General features: G+C 47.7%; 1 protein-coding gene across 2 annotated transcripts in view; it reads right to left on the reverse strand.

The window, feature by feature from the left end:
• Window positions 1–3,057: 3,057 nt before the first annotated feature.
• ANKRD35 (ankyrin repeat domain 35) overlaps window positions 3,058–22,262 on the reverse strand; it is a 70,485-nt gene continuing 51,280 nt past the window's right edge. For both annotated transcript variants that reach the window (XM_073609292.1, XM_073609293.1), the window contains exons 4-13: window positions 22,144–22,208; window positions 19,383–19,440; window positions 18,408–18,481; window positions 15,372–15,478; window positions 15,074–15,255; window positions 14,780–14,820; window positions 10,331–12,562; window positions 9,944–10,033; window positions 7,319–7,384; window positions 3,058–4,819 (exon numbers count right to left, since the gene is read on the reverse strand). In XM_073609292.1, the coding sequence (XP_073465393.1) occupies window positions 4,748–4,819; window positions 7,319–7,384; window positions 9,944–10,033; window positions 10,331–12,562; window positions 14,780–14,820; window positions 15,074–15,255; window positions 15,372–15,478; window positions 18,408–18,481; window positions 19,383–19,440; window positions 22,144–22,208 (2,987 nt within the window). In that variant the 3' untranslated portion in view covers window positions 3,058–4,747. The remainder of the gene's footprint in view (window positions 4,820–7,318; window positions 7,385–9,943; window positions 10,034–10,330; window positions 12,563–14,779; window positions 14,821–15,073; window positions 15,256–15,371; window positions 15,479–18,407; window positions 18,482–19,382; window positions 19,441–22,143; window positions 22,209–22,262) is intronic.

Consider the following 22,262-nt stretch of genomic DNA (forward strand, 5'->3'; position numbering starts at 1 on the left):
GGTATTTAATCACTGCCGTTTTTTGTTTTTTTGTTTTTTTTTTTTTTACTTAAAAACCAAAAATTGTGAAAAAAAAGACATTTTTTACTTAGTTTCTAAAAAAGTAAAAAAAAAAAAAAGTTAATTTTGTAATTAAGTAATTCTTCTTCTTCACTGATGTGTGCTGATGAGGCAGCACTAATATGTTGCACTTATGGGCACTAATAGGTGGCACTGATGGGCACTGATAGGCTGAACTGGTGGGCACTGATTAGGTGGCACTGATGAGGAGGCACCAATATGCCGCACTTATGAGCACTAATAGGCGGCACTGGTGGGCACTGATAGGCTGAACTGGTGGGCACTGATTAGGTGGCACTGATGAGGAGGCACCAATATGCTGCACTTATGAGCACTGATAGGCTGGACTGGTGGGCACTGATTAGGTGGCACTGATGAGGAGGCACCAATATGCCGCACTTATGGGCAGTAATAGGTGGCACTGAGCACTGATAGGCGGCACTGATGGGGCACTGTTAGGTGGCACTGATAGGCGGTACTGATGGGCATTGATGGGTGGCACTGATGGGTGACACTGGTCATTGATGGGCAGCACTGATAGGCGGGACTGATAGCCAGCACTGACTGGCATCGCTAATGGGCACTGGTTGGTGGCACTTGTGGGCAGTGGTGGGCACCGATTGTTGGCACTGATTTGTGGCACTGGTGGTGCTATTGTAATCAGGGCATTGATTACATATGTAGATGCCCCCCTGTGTGGAAATGCTGCTGATCGTCTCTCCTCGCCACACACTCTGTTAGTGCGAGGCGAGCAGCGCCAAATACCGGCATCTCCGTGTTCACACATGACGGATGTGATTGGACACAGCCGATCACATGGTTAAAGAGCCGCAGACACGGCTCTTTACAGAGATCGGGGTCGCGCCGTGTCCCAGCATGGGTGCCGAGAGCCGCATGGGTGGGCGGGCGGCAACTAGTTAAAGAATTTTTCCGAATATTCGTAAATCCTAAATTTGGATATTTGAAAATTTGGAAATTTGAAAATTCGGAAGTTCTAAATTCGAAAATTCAAAAAATTCAGAAATTCGAAAATTCTGAATCCGAAACTCCAAAAACCCAAAAATTCGAAGATATCAAATAGTAACCAACTATAAAATTACAGGTATTGGAATTTCCTTTCAAATGTGGCTGTTAGTGAACATAACGAATACCAATTTATCGAAATAACGAATGCCGCATCTAAACAAATTGAATGGAACACATTAATAATAATAAATAATAATAGTAAAAAAAAAAAGTTTTATTGTTATTATTTATTATTAATTCGTTCCGCTCCATTTGTTTAGATGCGACATTCATTATTTCGGATAAATTGGTATTCGTTACGTTCACCAACAGCCACATTTGAAAGGAAATTCCAATACCTGTAATTTAATAGTTATTATTAGTTAGTATTTCAAATTTTCGGATTTCGTTCTTTCGAACTTTCGGATTTTCAAATTTACGAATTGCGATCAAAACAAAAAACGGGGAAAAAAAAGGAATGAAACGAAAATGAACGAATTTTTCGGTGGTGTGCATGTCTAGAAATTATTTTCATAGCGTAATCACCAGATATAAGATGGCCGCCAACCGACCAATCCAACCGAAAGCTACATCACCTGATGACCGGCCCTTTTAAAAAGACCTGCGATGACCGGTGTTTATGAACGCAGTCCGATCGCTTTCCCTGGCTGGAGTCGCACTTGTTGCCATTTTCCATTCAAATCAAAGGAAGCGCATTAAAACCCATGAAAAAAAAATCGCTGAATCTGATGCCGCCACCGTGCGCCGTAACTCGCATCGACATGATTTCAGTAAAAGTGACCACACGCACGTTACAATCTAATTGTAATGTGTATAGTGACCCTGAAGCTGGCCATGCAATCGGATTGTATAGTGTATGGTCAGCCTTTTACAATCGGTACAGTCTATTCATAGGAACATTTTCCCCCCAGCGATCAAATTATCCAACCACCCCACATACACGGGGCGGAGGAAGATTGGGTATCTGCAAAAAAATCAGAGAAGAGTCGAAATGTTTTTTTGTGCTTATAAATTACTTGTACATAAAGTTTTTATTACATAAAAAAAAAAAAAAAAAAGATGTAACATGATACAAACATCGATAAGTTATCCTCGTATCAATTATACACACGATAAGAAAACCGAATAATTAAAATCGATCTGTAGTGTGTCTGTATTTACAGGTTATAGACAGACCGTACATAAGGCACATTAACTGGGCGGGGCTTAAAGGGGTTGTCCACTTTGTGAAGGCGTTAAGCTGTTGCCTTGTACACAATGACCTGCAACTTTTTACCAAGTACCTTTTTTTTGTTTCTTTTTTTGGTTTCTTTATGTATTTTTCTGAGATGGAAGCATTTGATTGGTCCTGGGAGGGGCCTCCGCTCCTCCGCGATGTCTGTAGAGGACTTTGGTAGAGCTAGAGTACAACCGATTCTTATCACCAAATTTAAAGCATGTCTTTTATTATCTTTTTATGGTCCTGTACTCCGGTATGCCAAGATGTGTGATTGATATAGGCCAGGAAACGTCCGCTTTCTCTCTCTGTTAAAATGCTGCCTTCTCTCCTCCCCCTCCAGTGCTCTGTGCTGGCAGAGCTGAGTAACAGCCACGCCCCTTTAGCACTCCTCCTGGCAGACCTGAGTAACAGCCACGCCCCTTTAGCACTCCTGGCAGAGCTGAGTAACAGCCACACACCTTTAGCACCCCTCCTGGCAGAGCTGAGTAACAGCCATGCCCCTTTAGCACTCCTGGCATTGCTGAGTAACAGCCACACCCCTTTATCACTCCTGGCAGAGCTGAGTAACAGCCACGCCCCTTTATCACTCCTCCTGGCAGAGCTGATAACAGCCACGCCCTTTAGTGCTCCTTCTGGCAGAGCTGAATAACAGCCACACCCCTTTATCACTCCTCCTGGCAGAGCTGATAACAGCCACACCCCTTTAGCGCTCCTCCTGGCAGAGCTGATAACAGCCACGCCCTTTAGTGCTCCTTCTGGCAGAGCTAAATAACAGCCACACCCCTTTATCACTCCTCCTGGCAGAGCTGAATAACAGCCACACCCCTTTAGCACTCCTCTTGGCAGAGTTGAGTAACAGCCACACCCCTTTAGCGCTCCTCCTGGCAGAGCTGAGTAACAGCCACACCCCTTTGGCACTCCTGGCAGAGCTGAGTAACAGCCACACCCCTTTAGCTCTCCTCTCCCTCCAGTGCTCTGTGCTGGCAGAGGTAACAGCCAAACCCTTTAGCACTCCCCTACCCTCCAGGTCACTGAGTTGAATAACGGCCACACCCCCTAAATAAACATCTATTTGACCCCAACGATTAACAAATTGAAGGAGAACAAAATGCTACCAGTGTATGGCAGTGTCCTTTCCATTTCCTGGATCTGTGCAGGGAGAGGAACCCCCCCCCCTTTTTCCCGCTTTCTGTTCTTCCCCTCCAGTGCTCTGTGCTGGCAGAGCTGAGTAACAGCCACACCCACTAGCACTCCTCCCCTCCAGTTCTCTGTGGTGGCTGAGCTAAGTACAGCCACACCCCTTAGTTCTCCTTCTCTCTTCAATTCTTTGTGCTGGCAGAGCTGAGTAACAGCCACACCCCCTAGCACTCCTCCCCCGTCCAGTCCTCTCTGGTGGCTCAGCCACACCCCTTAGTGCTCCTTCTCCTTCAAAGCTCTGTGCTGGCTGAGCTGAGTAATGGCCACACCCCTTAGCCCTCCTCCACCCTCCATCCAGGGTCATCTAGCCCTTTCCTCCCCAGCCTGACTGTCCTCCACTCGCCCCCTTCCATTCACCAGTTTTCAGGTTTTTTTTTTTCAATCACTGAGGCTTGGCATCACATGTGGGCGTTACCTAGAGCTGAGCTCAGGAAGCCATGTACAGCCCCTCCCACCAGCCATGATCTGCCTGCATTGCATAGAGAAGCACGGAGACCCAGTGATGCCTTTTTTTTAAGTTTTCCTGCTGCAGAATCTCCCCTCTGGTGGAATGTCGATTGAGCTCTGAGAATAACGACTCTCTCTCTTCTCTTCAAGTGACTTTTAGAGTGTCAGCTGTACAATGCATTGATTATTGGCATTTTTTTTTATTTAAAGAGACCCTGTCACCTTGTCTGTTTAGGACAATCCGTCCTCCAACCAACTTTATCCTTGCCTTTTTATCGTTGCTCCTTCCTTCCGCCAAAGGATAACGAACGCTTTTGGGCATGGAGGAGCGTGTGACCTTCGCCCCGTGTCGGAGCTAGCAGCCAATCGTTGGACGTGGGGGGGGGGGGGAGGGGGATTGCGTCCTTGATCTTTCTAAGCTCAGATCCCCACCTGACGGTTGGGTATTATGTGGCAGGAGGGTGGAAGTGCTGGAGAGGTGAGGATAGGGTGGCCTTACATCGGTGACAGGGTCTCTTTAAAAGACAAAAGTAAACCTGACCTGCAAAAAAAAATCCATCACTCAGAGGACTTCTTTAACAGGAAATCCCGCCTTATATTCGGTGATTTGGCGTGTTTTACGAAAAAATGGCGTCTCTGAATTTTAAGTCCTTTTCCATTCAGCTTGGTATCCCTGCGGGGTACGGGTATGGCACTTGCTGACGGCATGGAGTCTGTATGAGGCAGGAAGGTGTTTTTTTTGTATTTTTTTTTTTTTTTGGCCTTTTGTAGTGCAGTTCCTGAAGAAACGTCTCCTGATCAGTAAACAACGTCGTTCTGCATCTTCAGAATCCAATGTAACGTTAGATGGACGTCTTCATCCATGTAGCCCTACAAAGAAAAGACCCGCAGGCACTTGTTAGATTGCAAGCTCCTTGGTACACCATCCACAGGACAGACATTAACCCCCCCATCCCCTGTCCCTCCTCAAAGTCCAACGCCAGCCAACAAATACATTTTTATTTAGTTTTGAATAGAAAGGGGAAGTATTAAAAATTCCTCATAGGCTATTATTTGCATAGGAGAAACACGTCGAAACGCGTTGGAGCTCCTTATACATGATGTCCTGAAGGAAGTCACAGACAGTAATACAAACATTGTCAGGAGTTCTGACCTAAAATTGAGTTTTTTGTGAACCCATAAGAAGAATTCAAGGGGAAACCGCCCATCTGTGACCCCACTGGGGAGGCTTTTTCTCACTACCTGTCTCTGTGACACCCGCACAAAATATGCAGGAGTGGGTGTCACCAGCACAGGAAGTCACAGATGGTAATACAGAGATCTGACCTTCCTAGCTGAGCTAAAATTGAGTTTTTGTGAACCCATTAAGAAGAATTGAAGGGGAACCCTCCCATCTGTGACCCCACTGGGGAGACTTTTCCTCACTTCCTGTCCCTGTGACACCCGTACAAGGAATGAGAGAGTGGTTGTCACCGGGGCAGGAAGATATAACGGCATTAAAAACATTGTCAGGAGTTCTGACCTTCCTGTACTGAAAAGGAGTTTTTGTGAACCTATTAGGAGGTTTTCCCCTTGAAATCCCTTTATCTGTGACCCCACTGGGGAGAATTTTCCTCACTGGGGAGAATTTTCCTCACTTCCTGTCTCTGTGACACCCGTACAAGGAATGGGGGAGTGGGTGTCACCAGCACAGGAAGTCACAGATGGTAATACAGAGATCTGACCTTCCTGGCTGAGGTAAAATTGAGTTTTTGTGAACCCAGTAAGAAGAATTCAAGGGGAAACCTCCCATCTGTGACCCCACTGGGGAGACTTTTCCTCACTTCCTGTCTGTGACACCCATACAAGGAATGAGAGAGTGGTTGTCACCGGGGCAGGAAGATATAACGGCAAAAAAAACATTGTCAGGAGTTTATACTTTTCCTGGATGTACCGAGGTTTGTCTGTGAACTCACTGGCGGAATTTCGAGGGGGGAAACCTTCTCAATAATGATGCAGATAGCTATAAATACCTTTTTTACAGAGGTTCTAACACTTCTACAGCTACATAAAGACGCAGACGAAACGCATTTCAGGGAGCACTAGAACTTTCTTAGGATGTGTTCCTGTCTAGGCCTTCCTGTCTCGGAGACAACCATTCCCTCTTTTCTGTACAGGTGTCACCAGGACAGGAAGCGAGTGAAAATCTCCCCATTGTGTGTTTGTTTTTTTTTTTATCGTATAAAAGAAATGATCACATCTGACAAACAAATTCACTGAGCTAAAGAGAACCCTCCCAGTAGGCTAAGCTTTCTGATCTCCTGTTCTGAAAATGCAGGTTGCTTGGCTGGCTCTCTGAGGTCATCGACACCCTCAACTTGGAAATAATGAGCAATGCTTATTGCAGGCCGGTGGCTCCTGTTAGATTAGCATGACGGCCAGGCAAATAGCATTTTCAGCTCCCCCTCTGTGCAGGAGCTTCCTGTAATAAAGACCGATCCCTGCTGCTCTCTCTCCTTGTGCAGGGTGACTGGTCTAGTCTCCTCCCCCTCCTGTAGTTTTCTAGTGGGTGGGGCCTGCTGGCCCCTCCCACAGCTCTGCCCTCTCTCCTTGTGCAGGGTGACTGGTTTTCTCTCCTCCCCCTTCTGTAGTGGGTGGAGCCTGTTGAGCCCCTCCCACAGCTCTGCTCTCTCTCCTTGTGCAGGGTGACTGGTCTTCTCTTCTCCCCCTCCTGTAATGGGTGGAGCCTGTTGAGCCCCTCCCACAGCTCTGCTCTCTATCCTTGTGCAGGGAGATTGGTCTAGTCTCACCCCCTTCTGTAGTTTTCTGTAGTGGGTGGAGCCTGTTGAGGCCCTCCCACAGCTCTGGTCTCTCTCCTTGTGCAGGGTGACTGGTCTTCTCCCTGTCCCCTCCTGTAGTGGGTGGAGCCCCTCCTACATCTCTGCCCTCTCCCCTTGTGCAGGGCGACTTTTCTTGTCTCCGCCCCCATTCCTGTAGTTTTCTGTAGTGGGTGGAGCCTGCTGAGGCCCCTCCCACAATTTTGCGCTCTTGTGCAGGGTGACTGGCCTTGTCTCCGCCCCCCTCCTTTAGTTTTGTGCAGTGGGTGGAGCCTGTAGGGCTCCTCCCACAGCTCTGCTCTCTGCACAGGCTATGTACAGCGCAGTGATGATGATGTCACTGCCACTTTTACGAGGTAATATCTGGGTTTGTAACGACATTTGGTGGGTTTATATACTTTGTGGCTATGGAGGAATATATTTTAAATTAGAGTTTTTTTGGCACGAAGTTCAGATTTTAATTTTTTTTTTATTAATTTATTCAGGTTTACAAGTACAAGTCCCTCCCCTCCTCCCCAATTGGTTGGACGGCTGCTTCCCTTCCCTGTGTTACCTGAGCTGCGTTAAGCAGGTGAGTCCTGTAGGTGGCGATAGTCTCCTGATGACGTTTGTTGGTGTCCTGCAAACAAAAAAAAAAACTCGCCATCAGCCATGTTTCTACATATTGAGGATTGAGTGCCTTCAGGTCCCCCCGTCCAGATATCACATTGCAGGAACGAGCGACTCTGAAAGCACGATTTACATGTGTTTTTTGCGTGTTGTGCATAGAGAAGCCCATTCACTTTAATAGGCTGCCCCTATGAGCGTTTGTCGCCCCAAAAGAAGCTTCTGCTTCTTTTTTGGGTGACCATCAATTTTTTATTTTTATTTTTTAAATGTGAGCTTTGCAATGCTATTCTGTTAGGCAACAATCGCGGCTTGATCGCACCGCATTTGGGGTGCCAATAAGAATAACTGGCATTCTAACTGGAAAGAGGACTTCGGGGACACACTTTTCACATATTTATTTGTATCATTTATCATTTTCCTTCCACTTCACAATTATGAGCCACTTTGTGTTGGTCTATCACATAAAATCCCAATAAAATACATTCACGTTTTTGGTCTTAACATGAGAAAATGTGGGAAATTTCAAGGGGTGTGAATACTTTTTCAAGGCACTGTAGTTCTTATTCAATTGCCCTGATGAAGGGGACAGTGTAACTGAAACGCGTTGGCTATACACCTCCTAAAAACCATCTGTAATTTGGACCAATCTGCCTATAAACTATATGTATGAAGTAATGATGAACCACGTGTGTAAGGTGCAATCCTCCCATACACCACCAATACAAATCATCCCAAAAGAAGGGAGGAGTCACAGAAATGACTCGCTCCTTCTTTTAATACCTTCCATCAAATGCATGGAGTTGGTAAACGTCTGCTTTAGGTTTCCCTGTCCTTCAGCGGCTCCATGCGATCGGTGAAAGGAATTAATAGAGCAAGTTCTTTCCTTTTAAAGCTCACCTGTAATCTAAACTGATCTGTCTTCCTTTTTGTCATTGGGGTTGCCCCTCAGGGGCGGAGTTAAGCTCTCTGTTGATTTTTAGCAGCAGCTCCATAGGTTGCAGGGTATGTTATGTGTTTTTCTTGTGCAAATTTTTTATTTTTATTTTTTTTAACAAGCCGAAGAAAAGAGGAATCTGTTTATTAACAAAACCTTTTTAACGCTCGGACCCAGTTATGTCTGGACTCCCTTCCTATTTTGTTTCTATGAGCCCTTATTTCATAGCGAGTGGTGATTTGAGGGGGCATACTTTCGACGCAAAAAAAAAGCGATGCATAAGTGGCGGGGCAGCATAGGACCCGCCTCCACAGGCGTACAACCAATGGGAAGGGTTATTATGTAATGTGGTTACGAGGAAGCCTACGCAAGAGCTCCCCCTGGAGGGCAGAGTGTCAATGGCAATGGCAGCTGTCTAGTCAGGCCTTAAGGGAACGTGTCTTCTTAATTCATTCTCTCTGTACATATGAACACCATAAAACCTCCTGTTATAAAACAAACTTCTATGCCGCTAACTGTAACGGGGTAATTCATGTGATGATTGTATTCAGTATATGACATTGATTTCAAGCACATACGCAAAGTGAAGGAAGTTCTAAAAATATGACCTGTTGGGGGTAGATGAGGAACAAGGTTGGGAACCCTTGGTTTGGAAAAGCGGTCTCCAAACTGCGGCTCGTGGGCAAGATGTGGCCCTTTGCATGCCCTCATTTGGCCCCTGGAGAGCTATTCCTTCCACTGACACCAATGATGAGGCGCTATTCTATCCAACAACATCAACAATGAGGGACTATTCCTCCTAATGACTTCAGTGAAGGGGCACTATTCCTCCCACTGACACCAATGATGAAGCAGTATTCCTTCCACTGACACAAATGATGAGGCATTATTCCTTCCAATGGCACCAATGTTTAGGGACTATTCCTCCCAATAGCACCAATGTTGAGGGACTATTCCTCCCAATAGCACCAATGTTGAGGGACTATTCCTCCCAATGGCACCAATGTTGAGCGACTATTCCTCCCAATGGCACCAATGTTGAGGGACTATTCCTCCCAATGGCACTAATGTTGAGGGACTATTCCTCTCAATGGCACCAGTGTTGAGGGACTATTCCTCCCAATGGCACCAATGTTGAGGGACTATTCCTCCCAATCGCACCAATGATGAGGTAGTATTCCTCCCAATGGCACCAACAATGAGGGACTATTCCTCCCGATGACACCAATGATGAGGGACTATTCCTTCCAATGACTCCAATGATGGGACACTATTCCTCCCACTGGCACCAATGATGAGGCACTATTTCTCCCAATGGCACCAGCAATGAGGGGCTATTGCTCCCAATGGCACCAACAGTGATGGACTATCCCAGGCACCAACAGTGAGGAGCTATTCCTTCTAATGACTCCTAAGTTGGGCTACTGACACTAACAAGGAGAGACCCCCCCCCCCCTAACTGATACAGGCACTATTTTCCCACTGACACCAAAGATGGGGTGCTATTCCTTCAACTGACACTACTTTCTACTCCCACTGGCCACAGTCCTACCCCCTTGGAGTTTGAGGGGCAGTAAAATGGCCCTTTGTTTTCAAGGTTTGGAGACCCCTGGTCTAGAAGACCCAGCGACTTACCTCCATCTGGCCCACCAGCTCGGCGCAGCGTCTCTGCAGCTGCTCGATCTCCTTCGACAAGGACTTGGACTCCTTAGCAGACGCCTCCATCTAAGAGAAGGAAATGCCTTGTTTAGAAGTGAATGATGGGAATGAAAGCTGAAGTTTAATCTGCTGATAGTTTGCTTTCCCTGGTTCACCCTCCCCCCCCCCATCAACATGCTAATTAAATTACTGTCTGTGTCCCTAATACAGAACCCGGGATGGCAGTGACATGACAAGGGTTCTATACATTCCTTACTTTAAGTCTAATTGTTTCCCAATCTAAAATGAAGAAAACATCTTTCGGATATGCTTTAAGAAACATTGAGGATCAGTGTAACTAACCCAGCTGCTTCCTCCACTTACCTTCTGTTGTTTTTCCTGGGACACTCTAGACAGTAGGTCGTACTTTTGACTGACTTGGCACTTTTCTTCCTCATACTTTTGGACCTTCATCTTCAGATTTTCAGCCTCTCTCTCCAGTTCCCTAACTTTTCCCTGTAGGACCACCCCCCTTTCCTGTTCAGATGCCAGCTGGTCTTTACACCGGTTGGCCTCCTCTGTGGTTTTGTTATATTCCTTGTTTAGGACCTGGACTTCCTCTCGCAGCGCTCGAAGTTGGGCCTCCAGATGGTCCCTGGTTCGTTCAAACTCCTGCAGCTGGTTGACTTCCTTTTGCCGCAAAGTTTGGCTTTCTTCAGCCTCCTGTTCCAGCTGTTGTTTTAGGACGATCACTTCCTCACATTTGCCCTCTAGTGCCACCTTGCAGGCCTCATTCTCCTCCTTCAAAGCCATGACTACACTTTCCAGGTCCTCCATGCGGCTTTCCACTTCTACTTTTGGGACGGAGTTAGAGGTTTGGAGTTCAAGTTGATTTTTGAGCTCCACCACGCTACCCATGGCTTGGAACAGCCTTTGTTTTACATCTTCTATCTCCTTGACCTTGGCGTGCAAGTCGTTCTTCATTTCATTGAGAATGTTTTTGTGCTCCGTCATGGATATGGTCTGAACTTGGTCATCCAGAAGCTTGAGGTTCTCCTTCTGTAAAGTGGCCACCCGCTGCAAAGCCTCATTATATTTCCTGACCAGGGTCCCAACATTCCAGTAGAGCTCTTCTAAGATGTCCGAGCTGAACATCTGGACACTTCTGTTGTTCTCCACCTGAAGGACCTCTGGAGGAAAGCTGTCTCTCAGCATGGCCATTTCGCTTTGCTGAGCCTCCAGTCGTGCGTTTAGCTTTTTGAGTTTATCTTGCTCTGCCTGCAGTTCATCGGATAAGACTCCAATTTGGTGCTTGTAATCCTTACACCGAAGTTCAGTTTCTTGCCTCATGACAAACTCGGACTGCATGCTCTCCTGCAGGGCGAGGAGTCCTTCTTCGAGGTTTTGCTTTTCCTGAATGATTTGGTTCATTTTGGAGAGAAAGTCGGCATTGGTTGCCTTAAGAGAGAGCAATTCTGCCTCTAAGCCTCTAATAGTTTGTTTTAATGAATCTATAATCCTTGTATGGTCACTGCTTTGGGTATCGTAAAGGGATGGTCCTCTGTTGAGTTGAGCTATACTGTTTTTTGGATAGTAGGTTAAGTCTTCTTGTAAACAAGGCACATTGGTTTCTATTGGACGATAGTGTTCTAAAGCATTGATTGAACCGTTCCCCTTGGTTTTCTCTTTCGTAGTACCATTTACAAGATCAGAGTCTGCTTTTTGCAATGACTTTACGTTCTGTTGTAATCTCCCGGTTGTTGCTATATAATTCTCTATGGATGCCACGGTGGTTTTCCAGTCTTCAGAGTTTTTTTCCAGAATGTCCTTTGGCACGTAACCCGAGCACCTCTTTGATACTTCATTGTTTTGCATTACTTCAACATTAACACAATTGCTTTTTAGCTTCATAAGGAACTCATTCAACGTGGACATTTCAGTCAATGCCTGGCCATTGGCAGATCTCTTTGTCTGACCATTGCCACCATTTTCCTCTTGCAATTTTTGTAACTGCGCCAGGAGCTCTTCTTTTTCTTTGGTCACCTCTGAGATCTGTTCCTGCAGATCTTCTACTACTGTACTTTGTATTCGCTTGCGCTTCTCAAATTGTGACAACACCTCCCTCATGTTCTCCAAGTGGCCTTCCAGCTCCATCACTTTCTTTCTTGCGCCCTCTTCCTTCTCCTTTGCTGCAGCAACTTCACTTTGTAGAAGCCTTGCTTCCTCTTGGTGTTGGTATTTTGTCTTTTCAGCCTCCGCAGCTTTGGAAGTGAGGATTTTGACCCTCTGGTCTAGAAGATGCTTCTCGTTTATCTGATCTTTCAAAGTCCTAACTCGTTCCAGAACTCCAGTCAACAGACCACAGGTGTCTGAGGTAGGAACTCCAGCCATAGCACCAAGGTTCTCGGGTTGACTGTCCAAAAGACCCTCCAAACTCTCAGCTAGTTCTCTAATTCTGTTGTTTTCTATCCTCTGTTCCTCTGTTATCCTCTCGATTTCTTGGGTCTTCGTCATCAGTTCTCCTTGTATCCACACACCTCGCTTTTGTTCTTCGTGAAATCTTTTCTTCCATATGTTGACCAGTTCTTGCTCATGTTTTGAGTTTGGGGAAGCAGCCTGAAAATAAACAGGTATTTGTAAATTCTGTACAATATTGGCTTTATTTTACCTGTTGGTCAAGAAAATATGTAAAATGGCCCATTGGTCATCGTGGAATTCTCAACACTCTTGTGGTCATGAATCTGTGGCAATTGGCTAAACTCTCAGAAGATGGGCTATTTATTTGCATTATTTGGCTTAGATATAAATTTAGAGTCTACAAAGCTAACAAATTAAAGATTATTTACACTAAAACTGGTATTTGTGAAAAGGTTAGAACCCCTGTCAAGGTCTTATCTTTGCTCAGAAGGGTAACCCTCCCTATTCCTGATGACCATTGCCGCTAAGAAAGAAAGTGATGGGAAATCCAAAATTCTACAGTTGTCACAGGTGCAACACTCCCTTATCCTGGGATTCAGCCCCTGGCCTCCTTTATGACGTGTGGCCATGGGTACTTCCAGGTTTCACCCAGATTATCGGCACCACAGTTAGTCAGGAAACAGCTCTTTTGACTGGTCAAGAGACAGCTCTCCTGATTAGTGCCTGGCAATTGGTTATATGTGCCCTTCATGCCAGTGTTGCTGTACCTCTGCCTCTCTGCATGCCTCCATGTCCCATGGTCGATTGCACCCCTTTGTCTCCAGTGTAACCCTTGTGACTCTGTGCCTCTAAGCACTCCCTGTGCGCCCCTTTAATGCCAGTGTACCTGTGTCTTCAGTGTGTCTCTGTGCATCCCAGTGCTTTCAAATGTCCCCCTGTGCCTCCAAGTGTTTGTGGTGTGCCCCTTTGTCTCCTGTGTGTTCCTGTGCATCCCTTTGCCTCCAAGCGCTCCCTGTGCACCACCTGTGTCTCCAGTACGTCCCTTTGACTTCAGTGTACCCCTGTGTCTTCTGTGTGTTTTTGTGCATCCCTGTGTTTCCAGGTGCCTCCAAACGTTTGTTGTGCCCCCTTGTCTCCCATGGGTTCCTGTGCATCCATGTGCACCCCTGTGTCTCCAAGTGCCTCCAGTGTGCCCCTGTGCCTCCAGTGTGCCCCTGTGCCTCCAGTGTGCCCCTGTTCCTCCAGCGTATCCCTGTGCCTCCAAGTGTTTGCTGTGCACCCCTGTGTCTCCGGTGTGTTCCCATGAACCCCTGTGCCTCCAAGCACTCCCTGTGCGCTCCTCTGTCTCCAGTGCGCCCCTTTGACTCCAGTGTACCCGTGTCTTAAGTGTGTTACTGTGCGCCCCTGTGAATCCAAGTGTTTGCTGTGTGCCCCTTTGTCTCCGGTGTGTTCCTGTGCATCCCTTTGCCTCCAAGCGCTCCCTGTGCGCCACCTGTGTCTCCAGTATGCCCCTTTGACTTCAGTGTACCCCTGTGTCTTCAGTGTGTTTCTGTGCATCTCTGTGCTTCCAGGTGCCTCCAAACGTTTGCTGTGCCCCTTTTGTCTTCCATGTGTTCCTGTGTCTCCAAGTGCCTCCAGTGTGCCCCTGTGCCTCCAGGTGTTTGCTGTGCACCCCTGTGTCTCCAGTGTGTTCCTGTGCATCCCTTTGCCTTCAAGTGTTTGCTGTGCACCCCTGTGTTTCCAGTGTGTTCCCATGCATCCCTATGCCTCCCAGCACTCCCTGTGCGCTCCTGTGTCTCCAGTGCGCCCCTTTGACTCCAGTGTACCCCTGTGTCTTAAGTGTGTTTATGTGCGCTCCTGTGCCTCCAGTGTGCCCCTGTGCCTCCAAGTGTTTGCTGTGTGCCCCTTTTTGTCTCCCGTGTGTTCCTACGCATCCCTTTGCCTCCAAGTGCTCCCTGTGCACCACCTGTGTCTCCAGTATGCCTCTTTGACTTCAGTGTACCCCTGTGTCTTCAGTGTGTTTTTGTGCATCCCTGTGCTTCTAGGTGCCTCCAATGTACCCCTGTGCCTCCAAGTGTTTGCTGTGCCCCTTTTGGCTCCCATGTGTTCCTGTGCATCCATGTGCGCCCCTGTGTCTCCAGTGCCATCCTGTGTCTCCAAGTGTCTTCAGTGTGCCCCCAAGTGTCTTCAGTGTGCTCCTGTGCCTCCAAGTGTTCTCTGTGCACCTTTGTATCTCCAGTGCGCCTTCATGCATCCCTATGCTTCCAAGTGTGCCCTGTGCACCCCTATTTCTCCAGTGTACCCATGTCTTTGCGTGTGTCCTTGTGCATCCCTGTGCCTCCCAAGGGTTTCCTTTTGCACCCCCATATCTCCAGTGCAACTGTCTGTTTCCAAGTAGGCTCGTGTGGCACATACCCCGAGTGCAGTTTGGTCATCTTGAATCCGCGACAGTTGTGCTGCGAGAGAAAAAAATGAGGACGTGTTAACATTTCCTTGGGATTCAACATGCGTAAAGATATTTCATGCCCACCCGACCCACCCACCTAGGATAATTGTCAGCTATAGTTTGGGGTGTTCATTAGCCACCCTTAAAATTAAATTAACGCTTCCATGATCAGGATGTGAACTTGGGTTACCTTCTAACTCGAAGTTGGGGGTCTCCCACCATTCTGCACCTAATCTCAGATGATAGAAGGGGGGGGTCCTCACCATTTTTCCTCCTGTCCAGGGCAGACTGGATCAGTTTCTTGAGTGCCTCATCCCGTGCCCTGCTAGCGTAGGATAGCGCGTCGCAGAATTTGTTATCCTTCAGCTGGGGGTCCGCTCCCTTGGTGATGAGGGTCTCGGCCGCCTGGATATTGCCCTTCTCGCAGGCCAGAATAAGCGCCGTCCTGCCGCACAAAAGCAAAAATGAGGGTCAGACATGGCAGAATAATGAGGTGGTGGGGGGGGGGAGGGGTCAGGACCGGCCATTTTTAGTTACCAAGCAGTATAATGTTTCACTCACTTCTTGTCGCGGTCCGACAGGTCCACCTGAGCTTCGCGGTCGAGCAGCAGCGAGCAGACGGTAGGATGGTTGCGCTGTGCGGCGATCATAAGTGGTGTCCGTCCATCCTGTAATTTTTTTTAAAAATAGAGTTAAATTTACATATATAACCGGGCACAACTTTGTAACCTTTTGGACATTTTGGTCCTTTGCCACTTGTAGTGTCTATTTTATTATAAGTCAATGTGACACGGTGACAATGCAGGAGCACAGGAGGGAGACGGGGGACAGAGTGTTGTCACCAGGGCTGGGACAAGGGGTGGGCGGGAGGGGCGGCTGCCCCCGGCACAGTAATTTACAGTAGAATAGAAGAGTGCCTTCCTTCTGTTACAAGGCTGACAGGAGTAGTGACAGCGACAGTGATTTTGATAAGCGCAAAAAACTGCTAGGCATAGGATCCCCTAAGCTTGCACATAATGAAAGGCGGGGGGGGGGGGCAGTTTGGCATCTTTGTCCTGGGTACTGGATGACCATGTCCCGGCACTGGTTGTTACTAATAGGAAGTTGTAGACCGCTATATTGACCCCTTGATTACGTCCCATTGGACGAAACGCGTCAGTATTTTTTTTAAACCTATGTTAATTATTTAAAGTGCTACACTATTGTTTTGCATACACTATAACAGGAAGTGCCTGTAGTGAAATGGCCACTTGTAGTCTCCATGGAAGGTCCATGTGACAAGGTGACGATGCAGGAGCACAAGAGGGAGATTGGGGCAGAGCATTGTCACGCTGTAACAGGAAGTGACTGAACGAGGTCCTCCATGGCGGGATCACAAGGGATTTTTTTTTATGAAACATTCAGATTGAAAATTATTATTAAAATTACCTTAGCACATGTAAGCTTTTATGGGATCAAGGGCTCCTGCATGTCAAAGATTTTAGTGTCTTTTTTTTTATTATTTATTTATTTTTTGTGTGTATGTGATCTTTCTTTCTTTCTTTCTTTCTTTCTTTCTTTCTTTCTTTCTTTCTTTCTTTCTTTCTTTCTTTCTTTCTTTCTTTCTTTCTTTCTTTCTTTCTTTCTTTCTTTCTTTCTTTCTTTCTTTCTTTCTTTCTGTTTTTTTTTGTTTTGTTTTGTTTTTGGCCCCATAGACTTCTATTGAAACCCTTTTTTCCAGGCATGTCCAATGAAATCTCTGTGCCCAAACATTGCCGAAATTTACCTGAAAAGAAGCTCCTGTGCTTTTTTTTGAGTGACAGGCATTCAGGTGTGAATCCGTACAATTTAAAACCATTGTATTGCCCTTATTATATATTATAATATATTATATATATATATATATATATATATATATATATATATATATATATATATATATATATATATAATATATATTATAAATATATATATATATATATATATATTTTTTTTTTTTTAAATGTATTTATTTTGTTTTTATTATGTATTATTGTGTATTATTATTTAAATAATATTTATAGCTTTTTTGGGAGCGGATATCGTGTGTTTTTTGGCCTCATAGAGCGGCAATACCTTATTAAAAAAATTTTTTTTTAAAATACATTTAAAGTATTTGTGTATGTGTAAAATAAAAAAATAAATATATATATATATATATATATATATATATATATATATATATATATATATATATATATATATATATATATATTTATATTTATATTTTTAAGTAAGCCTGCACAATTAAATAATTTATAAGACGGGTTCTCTTTAAGAGGCCGGGATCATTCCATACACATTGCCCCCTGACACAATGACATGTTGCCCCCCTTTTGCGCTCAGCCTCAGCTCGGTGTGAACTTTATCCAAGTAAACTCCTTCATTTTCTGGGGGCCACATTCTGCCCCCTCCTGCAGATGTTCAATGCTGGCCTCCCAGTTTATTTCTCTTTGAACCCCCCCCCCCACTCTGAGCGTGGGATATTGGCGACATTGCCGATAAGAAGTCTGGTGGAATTTCCTGTGTTGCAGAAACAATATTTGAAAGTGACGGTGAGAGGACCGGGAACAGAGAACAGATGGCGGAGCTGGATCCGTATGAACAGGAAAATTTGCTGGGATTTTATAGGAATTTCCAAGGGGCACGGTGCTGCTTAAACAACCTCCTGTGCTTCTCTATGCAACGCAAGCAGATCATGTCTGGTGGGAGGGGCCTTGGCAGGGGGGGGTTATACATAGCTTACTGATAACACTACAGCATCCGGTCTCCGTGCTCCTCCCAAGAGCCCTCAGCTCTGATGCAAGCAGTGGGAGGGGTTATGCAAATATAAATGCCTTGATGGGTGGTAGGAACGCCTGGAAGAGTGGGCGTTCCTAGTCGGGCCGTGGAAACGCCCACATGTGACGCTGAGCCTCCATGGTGGATAGAACTGAAATCCAATTAATGAAAGGGGCGGGGCCAGAGACGGTCAGTCCGTTGCGCTAAGTCTGGGGCACGTGCTCCTTCTGCCCCCCTCCCCCTCCCTGTCCACAATCTGATGAAAGGGGCGGGGCCAGAGACAGTCAGTCTGTTGTGCTAAGTCTGGGGCACATTCCCCTTCTGCCCCCCCCCCCTGTCCACAATCTGATGAAAGGGACGGGGCCAGAGACAGTCAGTCTGTTGTGCTAAGTCTGGGGCACGTTCCCCTTCTGCCCCCCCCCCCCCGTCCACAATCTAATGAAAGGGGTGGGGCCAGAGACAGTCAGTCCATTGCGCTAAGTCTGGGGGGCACGTGCCCCTTTTGCCCCCCCCCTCCTTGTACACAATCTGATGAAAGGGGCGGGGCCAGGGACAGTTAGGCTGGGGGAGGAAAGAACTAGATAATACTGGACGTCCTCCAGCCAGGAAATGAGGCAGAGCTCTCTCTGACTTGCTGCAATTGTGAGAAGCTCACAGTGTGCGGTGAAATCAGGGGAAGCTGTTTCAGTCCAGGGGGAGGAGCCGGTACACCCGGGGGATGGAGGGAGGATCTAATATTTATACAAGGACACATTGTGATCTATTCAGGACCGATCCCGCCTGATGGGGTGTACTCACATCATCGGCAGCGTCCAGGATGGTGTCCTCAGAGTCACACAGGAGCAGAATGCTGGAGACACAGCCGGAGGTGGCTGAAGGAGACCAGAAATAAAAATAACATTATATATAGATATATATATATATATATGTAGAGAGAGAGATACAGTATCTCACAAAAGTAAGTACACCCCTCACATTTTTGTAATTCTTTTCTTCTATCTTTTCATGTGACAACACTGATGAAATGACACTTGTCTACAATGTAAAGTAGTGAGTGTACAGCTTGTATAACAGTGTAAATTTTTCCAAAACAATTACGTTTGTAAGACCGCTGCCCAAATACGGTGTGACATAAAGTATTGCAACGACCGCCATTTTATTCTCTAGGGTTTCTGAAAAAATATATAATGTTTGGGGGCTCTAAGTAATTTTGTAGCAAAAAAATATATATATATGATTTTAACTTGTAAACAAGTTTGAAAAAATAGGCCTGGTCCCTCAAGTGGCAACGCGTTTCTGAGCGTGTTGGGAAAGCGTGTGATTTTGCACGCATTGCCGATACCCATAGATGTGAACCCCCACTCTAAGGTGCAGCAAGCTGCGGCGTGTTACATTGTTGGGTTTAGATACGCATAGATGTGACCCCCCTTCCTAAGGAGCGCTAAGATACAATGTGTTACATTGTTGTGTTTAGATACACTTCAAGCCAGATTTCGATACTTTTGTTCTATTTCTATGAAGAATCTGATTTAAATTTCCCGCCAGTGATCACTTTTCCCATAACCGGCCAATGGTAATAAAAATGTGGAAGATCGCACCGCACTCAGACAACGTAGGGGAGGGGGGAAGGTTCATCGCTCCAATACATGGAGGAGGATTCTCTGCCTTGCGTGTAATGGCTGGTCGGTTCCTGAACCCAGCAGGAGGAAGGTATTCCTGAGCGGCCCAGACCTTTTTTTTTTTTTTTTTTTTTTTTTTTGATGCGACACTCACCGGCGCAGTGTAATGGCGTCCGACTGTGAAAGTCTATGGAGTCTTCATGAGCGCCGTTCTGCAATGACAAATGAGATATTAGATCGGCAAAATCTGGGGCCCCCCTCTCTGATTTATTGCTGGATCTTTTAGGGCCCATTATACTCCCGCTTTGCGGTAAAGCGCCGCATGGTGATGCGCATAACATTCCTTTAATTTCAATGACACCCCAACACACTAAGGAGGCGCACCTGTGTCGTAGGGCGCCCTCCTCCCCCACCAAATCTGTTGAGCCTTGGGGGTCATCTCTCCTCGCCAACCAAATTTGCTGGTCCTCTGGTGGCACCTCACCTGAGCTCTGGACCTCTGGTTACACCCCACCTGAGCTCTGGTCCTCTGGTGGAACCCCACCTGAGCTCTGGTCCTCTGGTTGTACCCCACCTGAGCTCTGGTGCTCTGGTTACACCCCCACCTGAGCTCTGGCTCTCTGGTTACACCCCCACCTGAGCTGTGGCTCTCTGGTTACACCCCCACCTGAGCTCTGGCCCTTTGGTTACACCCCCACCTGAGCTCTGACCCTCTGGTTACACCCCCACCTGAGCTCTGGTCCTCTGGTTACACCCCCACCTGAGCTCTGGCCCTCTGGTTACACCCCCACCTGAGCTGTGGCCCTCTGGTTACACCCCACCTAAGCTCTGGTCCTCTGGTGGCACCCCACCTGAGCTCTGGTCGGTCCTCTGGTGGCACCTCACCTGAGCTCTGGCCCTCTGGTTACACCCCCACCTGAGCTCTGGCCCTCTGGTTACACCCCCACCTGAGCTCTGGCCCTCTGGTTACACCCCACCTGAGCTGTGGCCCTCTGGTTACACCCTACCTGAGCTCTGGACCTCTGGTTACACCCCCACCTGAGCTTTGGACCTCTGGTTACACCACACCTGAGCTCTGGCTCTCTGGTTACACCCCCACCTGAGCTGTGGCCCTCTGGTTACACCCCACCTGAGCTGTGGCCCTCTGGTTCCACCCCACCTGAGCTGTGGCCCTCTGGTTACACCCCCACCTGAGCTTTGGACCTCTGGTTACACCCCACCTGAGCTCTGGCCCTCTGGTTACACCCCCACCTGAGCTCTGGTCGGTCCTCTGGTGGCACCCCACCTGAGCTCTGGCCCTCTGGTTACACCCCCACCTGAACTCTGGCCCTCTGGTTACACCCTCACCTGACCTCTGGCCCTCTGGTTACACCCCCACCTGAGCTCTGGCCCTCTGGTTACACCCCACCTGAGCTCTGGCCCTCTGGTTATACCCCACCTGAGCTCTGGCCCTCTGGTTACACCCCCACCTGAGCTCTGGCCCTCTGGTTACACCCCACCTGAGCTCTGGCCCTCTGGTTACACCCCCACCTGAGCTCTGGCCCTCTGGTTACACCCCACCTGAGCTCTGGCCCTCTGGTTACACCCCACCTGAGCTCTGGTCGGTCCTCTGGTGGCACCTCACCTGAGCTCTGGTCCTCTGGTGGCACCCCACCTGAGCTCTGGTCCTCTGGTTACACCCCCACCTGAGCTCTGGACCTCTGGTTACACCCCCACCTGAGCTCTGGACCTCTGGTTACACCCTACCTGAGCTCTGGACCTCTGGTTACACCCCACCTGAGCTGTGGCCCTCTGGTTACACACTACCTGAGCTTTGGACCTCTGGTGGCAGTGGCACCCCGTCCCCATCTGAGCTCTGGCCCTCTGGTTACACCCCACCTGAGCTCTGTCCCTCTGGTTACACCCCACCTGAGCTCTGGCCCTCTGGTTACACCCCCACCTGAGCTCTGGCCCTCTGGTTACACCCCCACCTGAGCTCTGGCCCTCTGGTTACACCCCCACCTGAGCTCTGGCCCTCTGGTTACACCCCCACCTGAGCTCTGGCCCTCTGGTTACACCCCCACCTGAGCTCTGGCCCTCTGGTTACACCCCCACCTGAGCTCTGGCCCTCTGGTTACACCCCCATCTGAGCTCTGGCCCTCTGGTTACACCCCCATCTGAGCTCTGGTCCTTTGGTTACACCCCACCTGAGCTGTGGCCCTCTGGTTACACCCACCTGAGCTCTGGTCCTCTGGTGGCACCCCACCTGAGCTCTGGTCGGTCCTCTGGTGGCACCTCACCTGAGCTCTGGACCTCTGGTTACACCTCACCTGAGCTCTCTTTTCTCTAGTGATGCTTATCTTGAGTTCTGCCCCTCCTGCTACTACATCCTGAACTTTGTCCCTTTGGTGGCCGCAAGGCAGCATGGTGCGTTGCGCTACCAAAAAAAAAAAAAAGGCGTCTTTAGACACATTGGAGGGACATGGGCTGCCGTAACACAACGCATGTTAAGGAGCGTCATAATGAGCATTAACAAGTTAGGGGCCCTTCATTTCCATCACAAGGTGGCATTTCACACCCGAGCGTTTCATGAATGCGTGAAAAACGCATGTCGGGCTTGCGATACCTTCTAATCGTTAATGGCACCCCAAGCACGGCAGCTAAGGCACGCAAAGCTCATCCCTTTAAGGTGGTTAAGCTTTGCACTCCTAGTTGCCATGTTTCATGTCCAAGCCAGAGGCATGATGGGACTTGTAGTTCTGTAATAGCCAGAGGGCCACCGGTTAAGCGCCCATGCCTTTTTAAAATGATGAGGGCATCACCAGGCATGAGCTACGGAACTGAAGAAGCAGAGAACTGCCACAAGTGACCCCCCCATGCCCCGCCCCCAAAGCCCCCCCCCCAACATACACACCTTGGTGACAGTAGCAGCTTACCTGCAAGAGCAGCTTCACACATTCCGGGTGACAATTGCTTGCGGCCAGGTGTAGCGCAGTGCAGCCTGCAGAACGCACAGGAAATGGTATCATGGAGATTAAGTTGTTATAGACAATAA

Source organism: Aquarana catesbeiana, linkage group LG13 (assembly GCF_042186555.1).
Source record: "Aquarana catesbeiana isolate 2022-GZ linkage group LG13, ASM4218655v1, whole genome shotgun sequence".
NCBI classification, from domain to species: domain Eukaryota; kingdom Metazoa; phylum Chordata; class Amphibia; order Anura; family Ranidae; genus Aquarana; species Aquarana catesbeiana.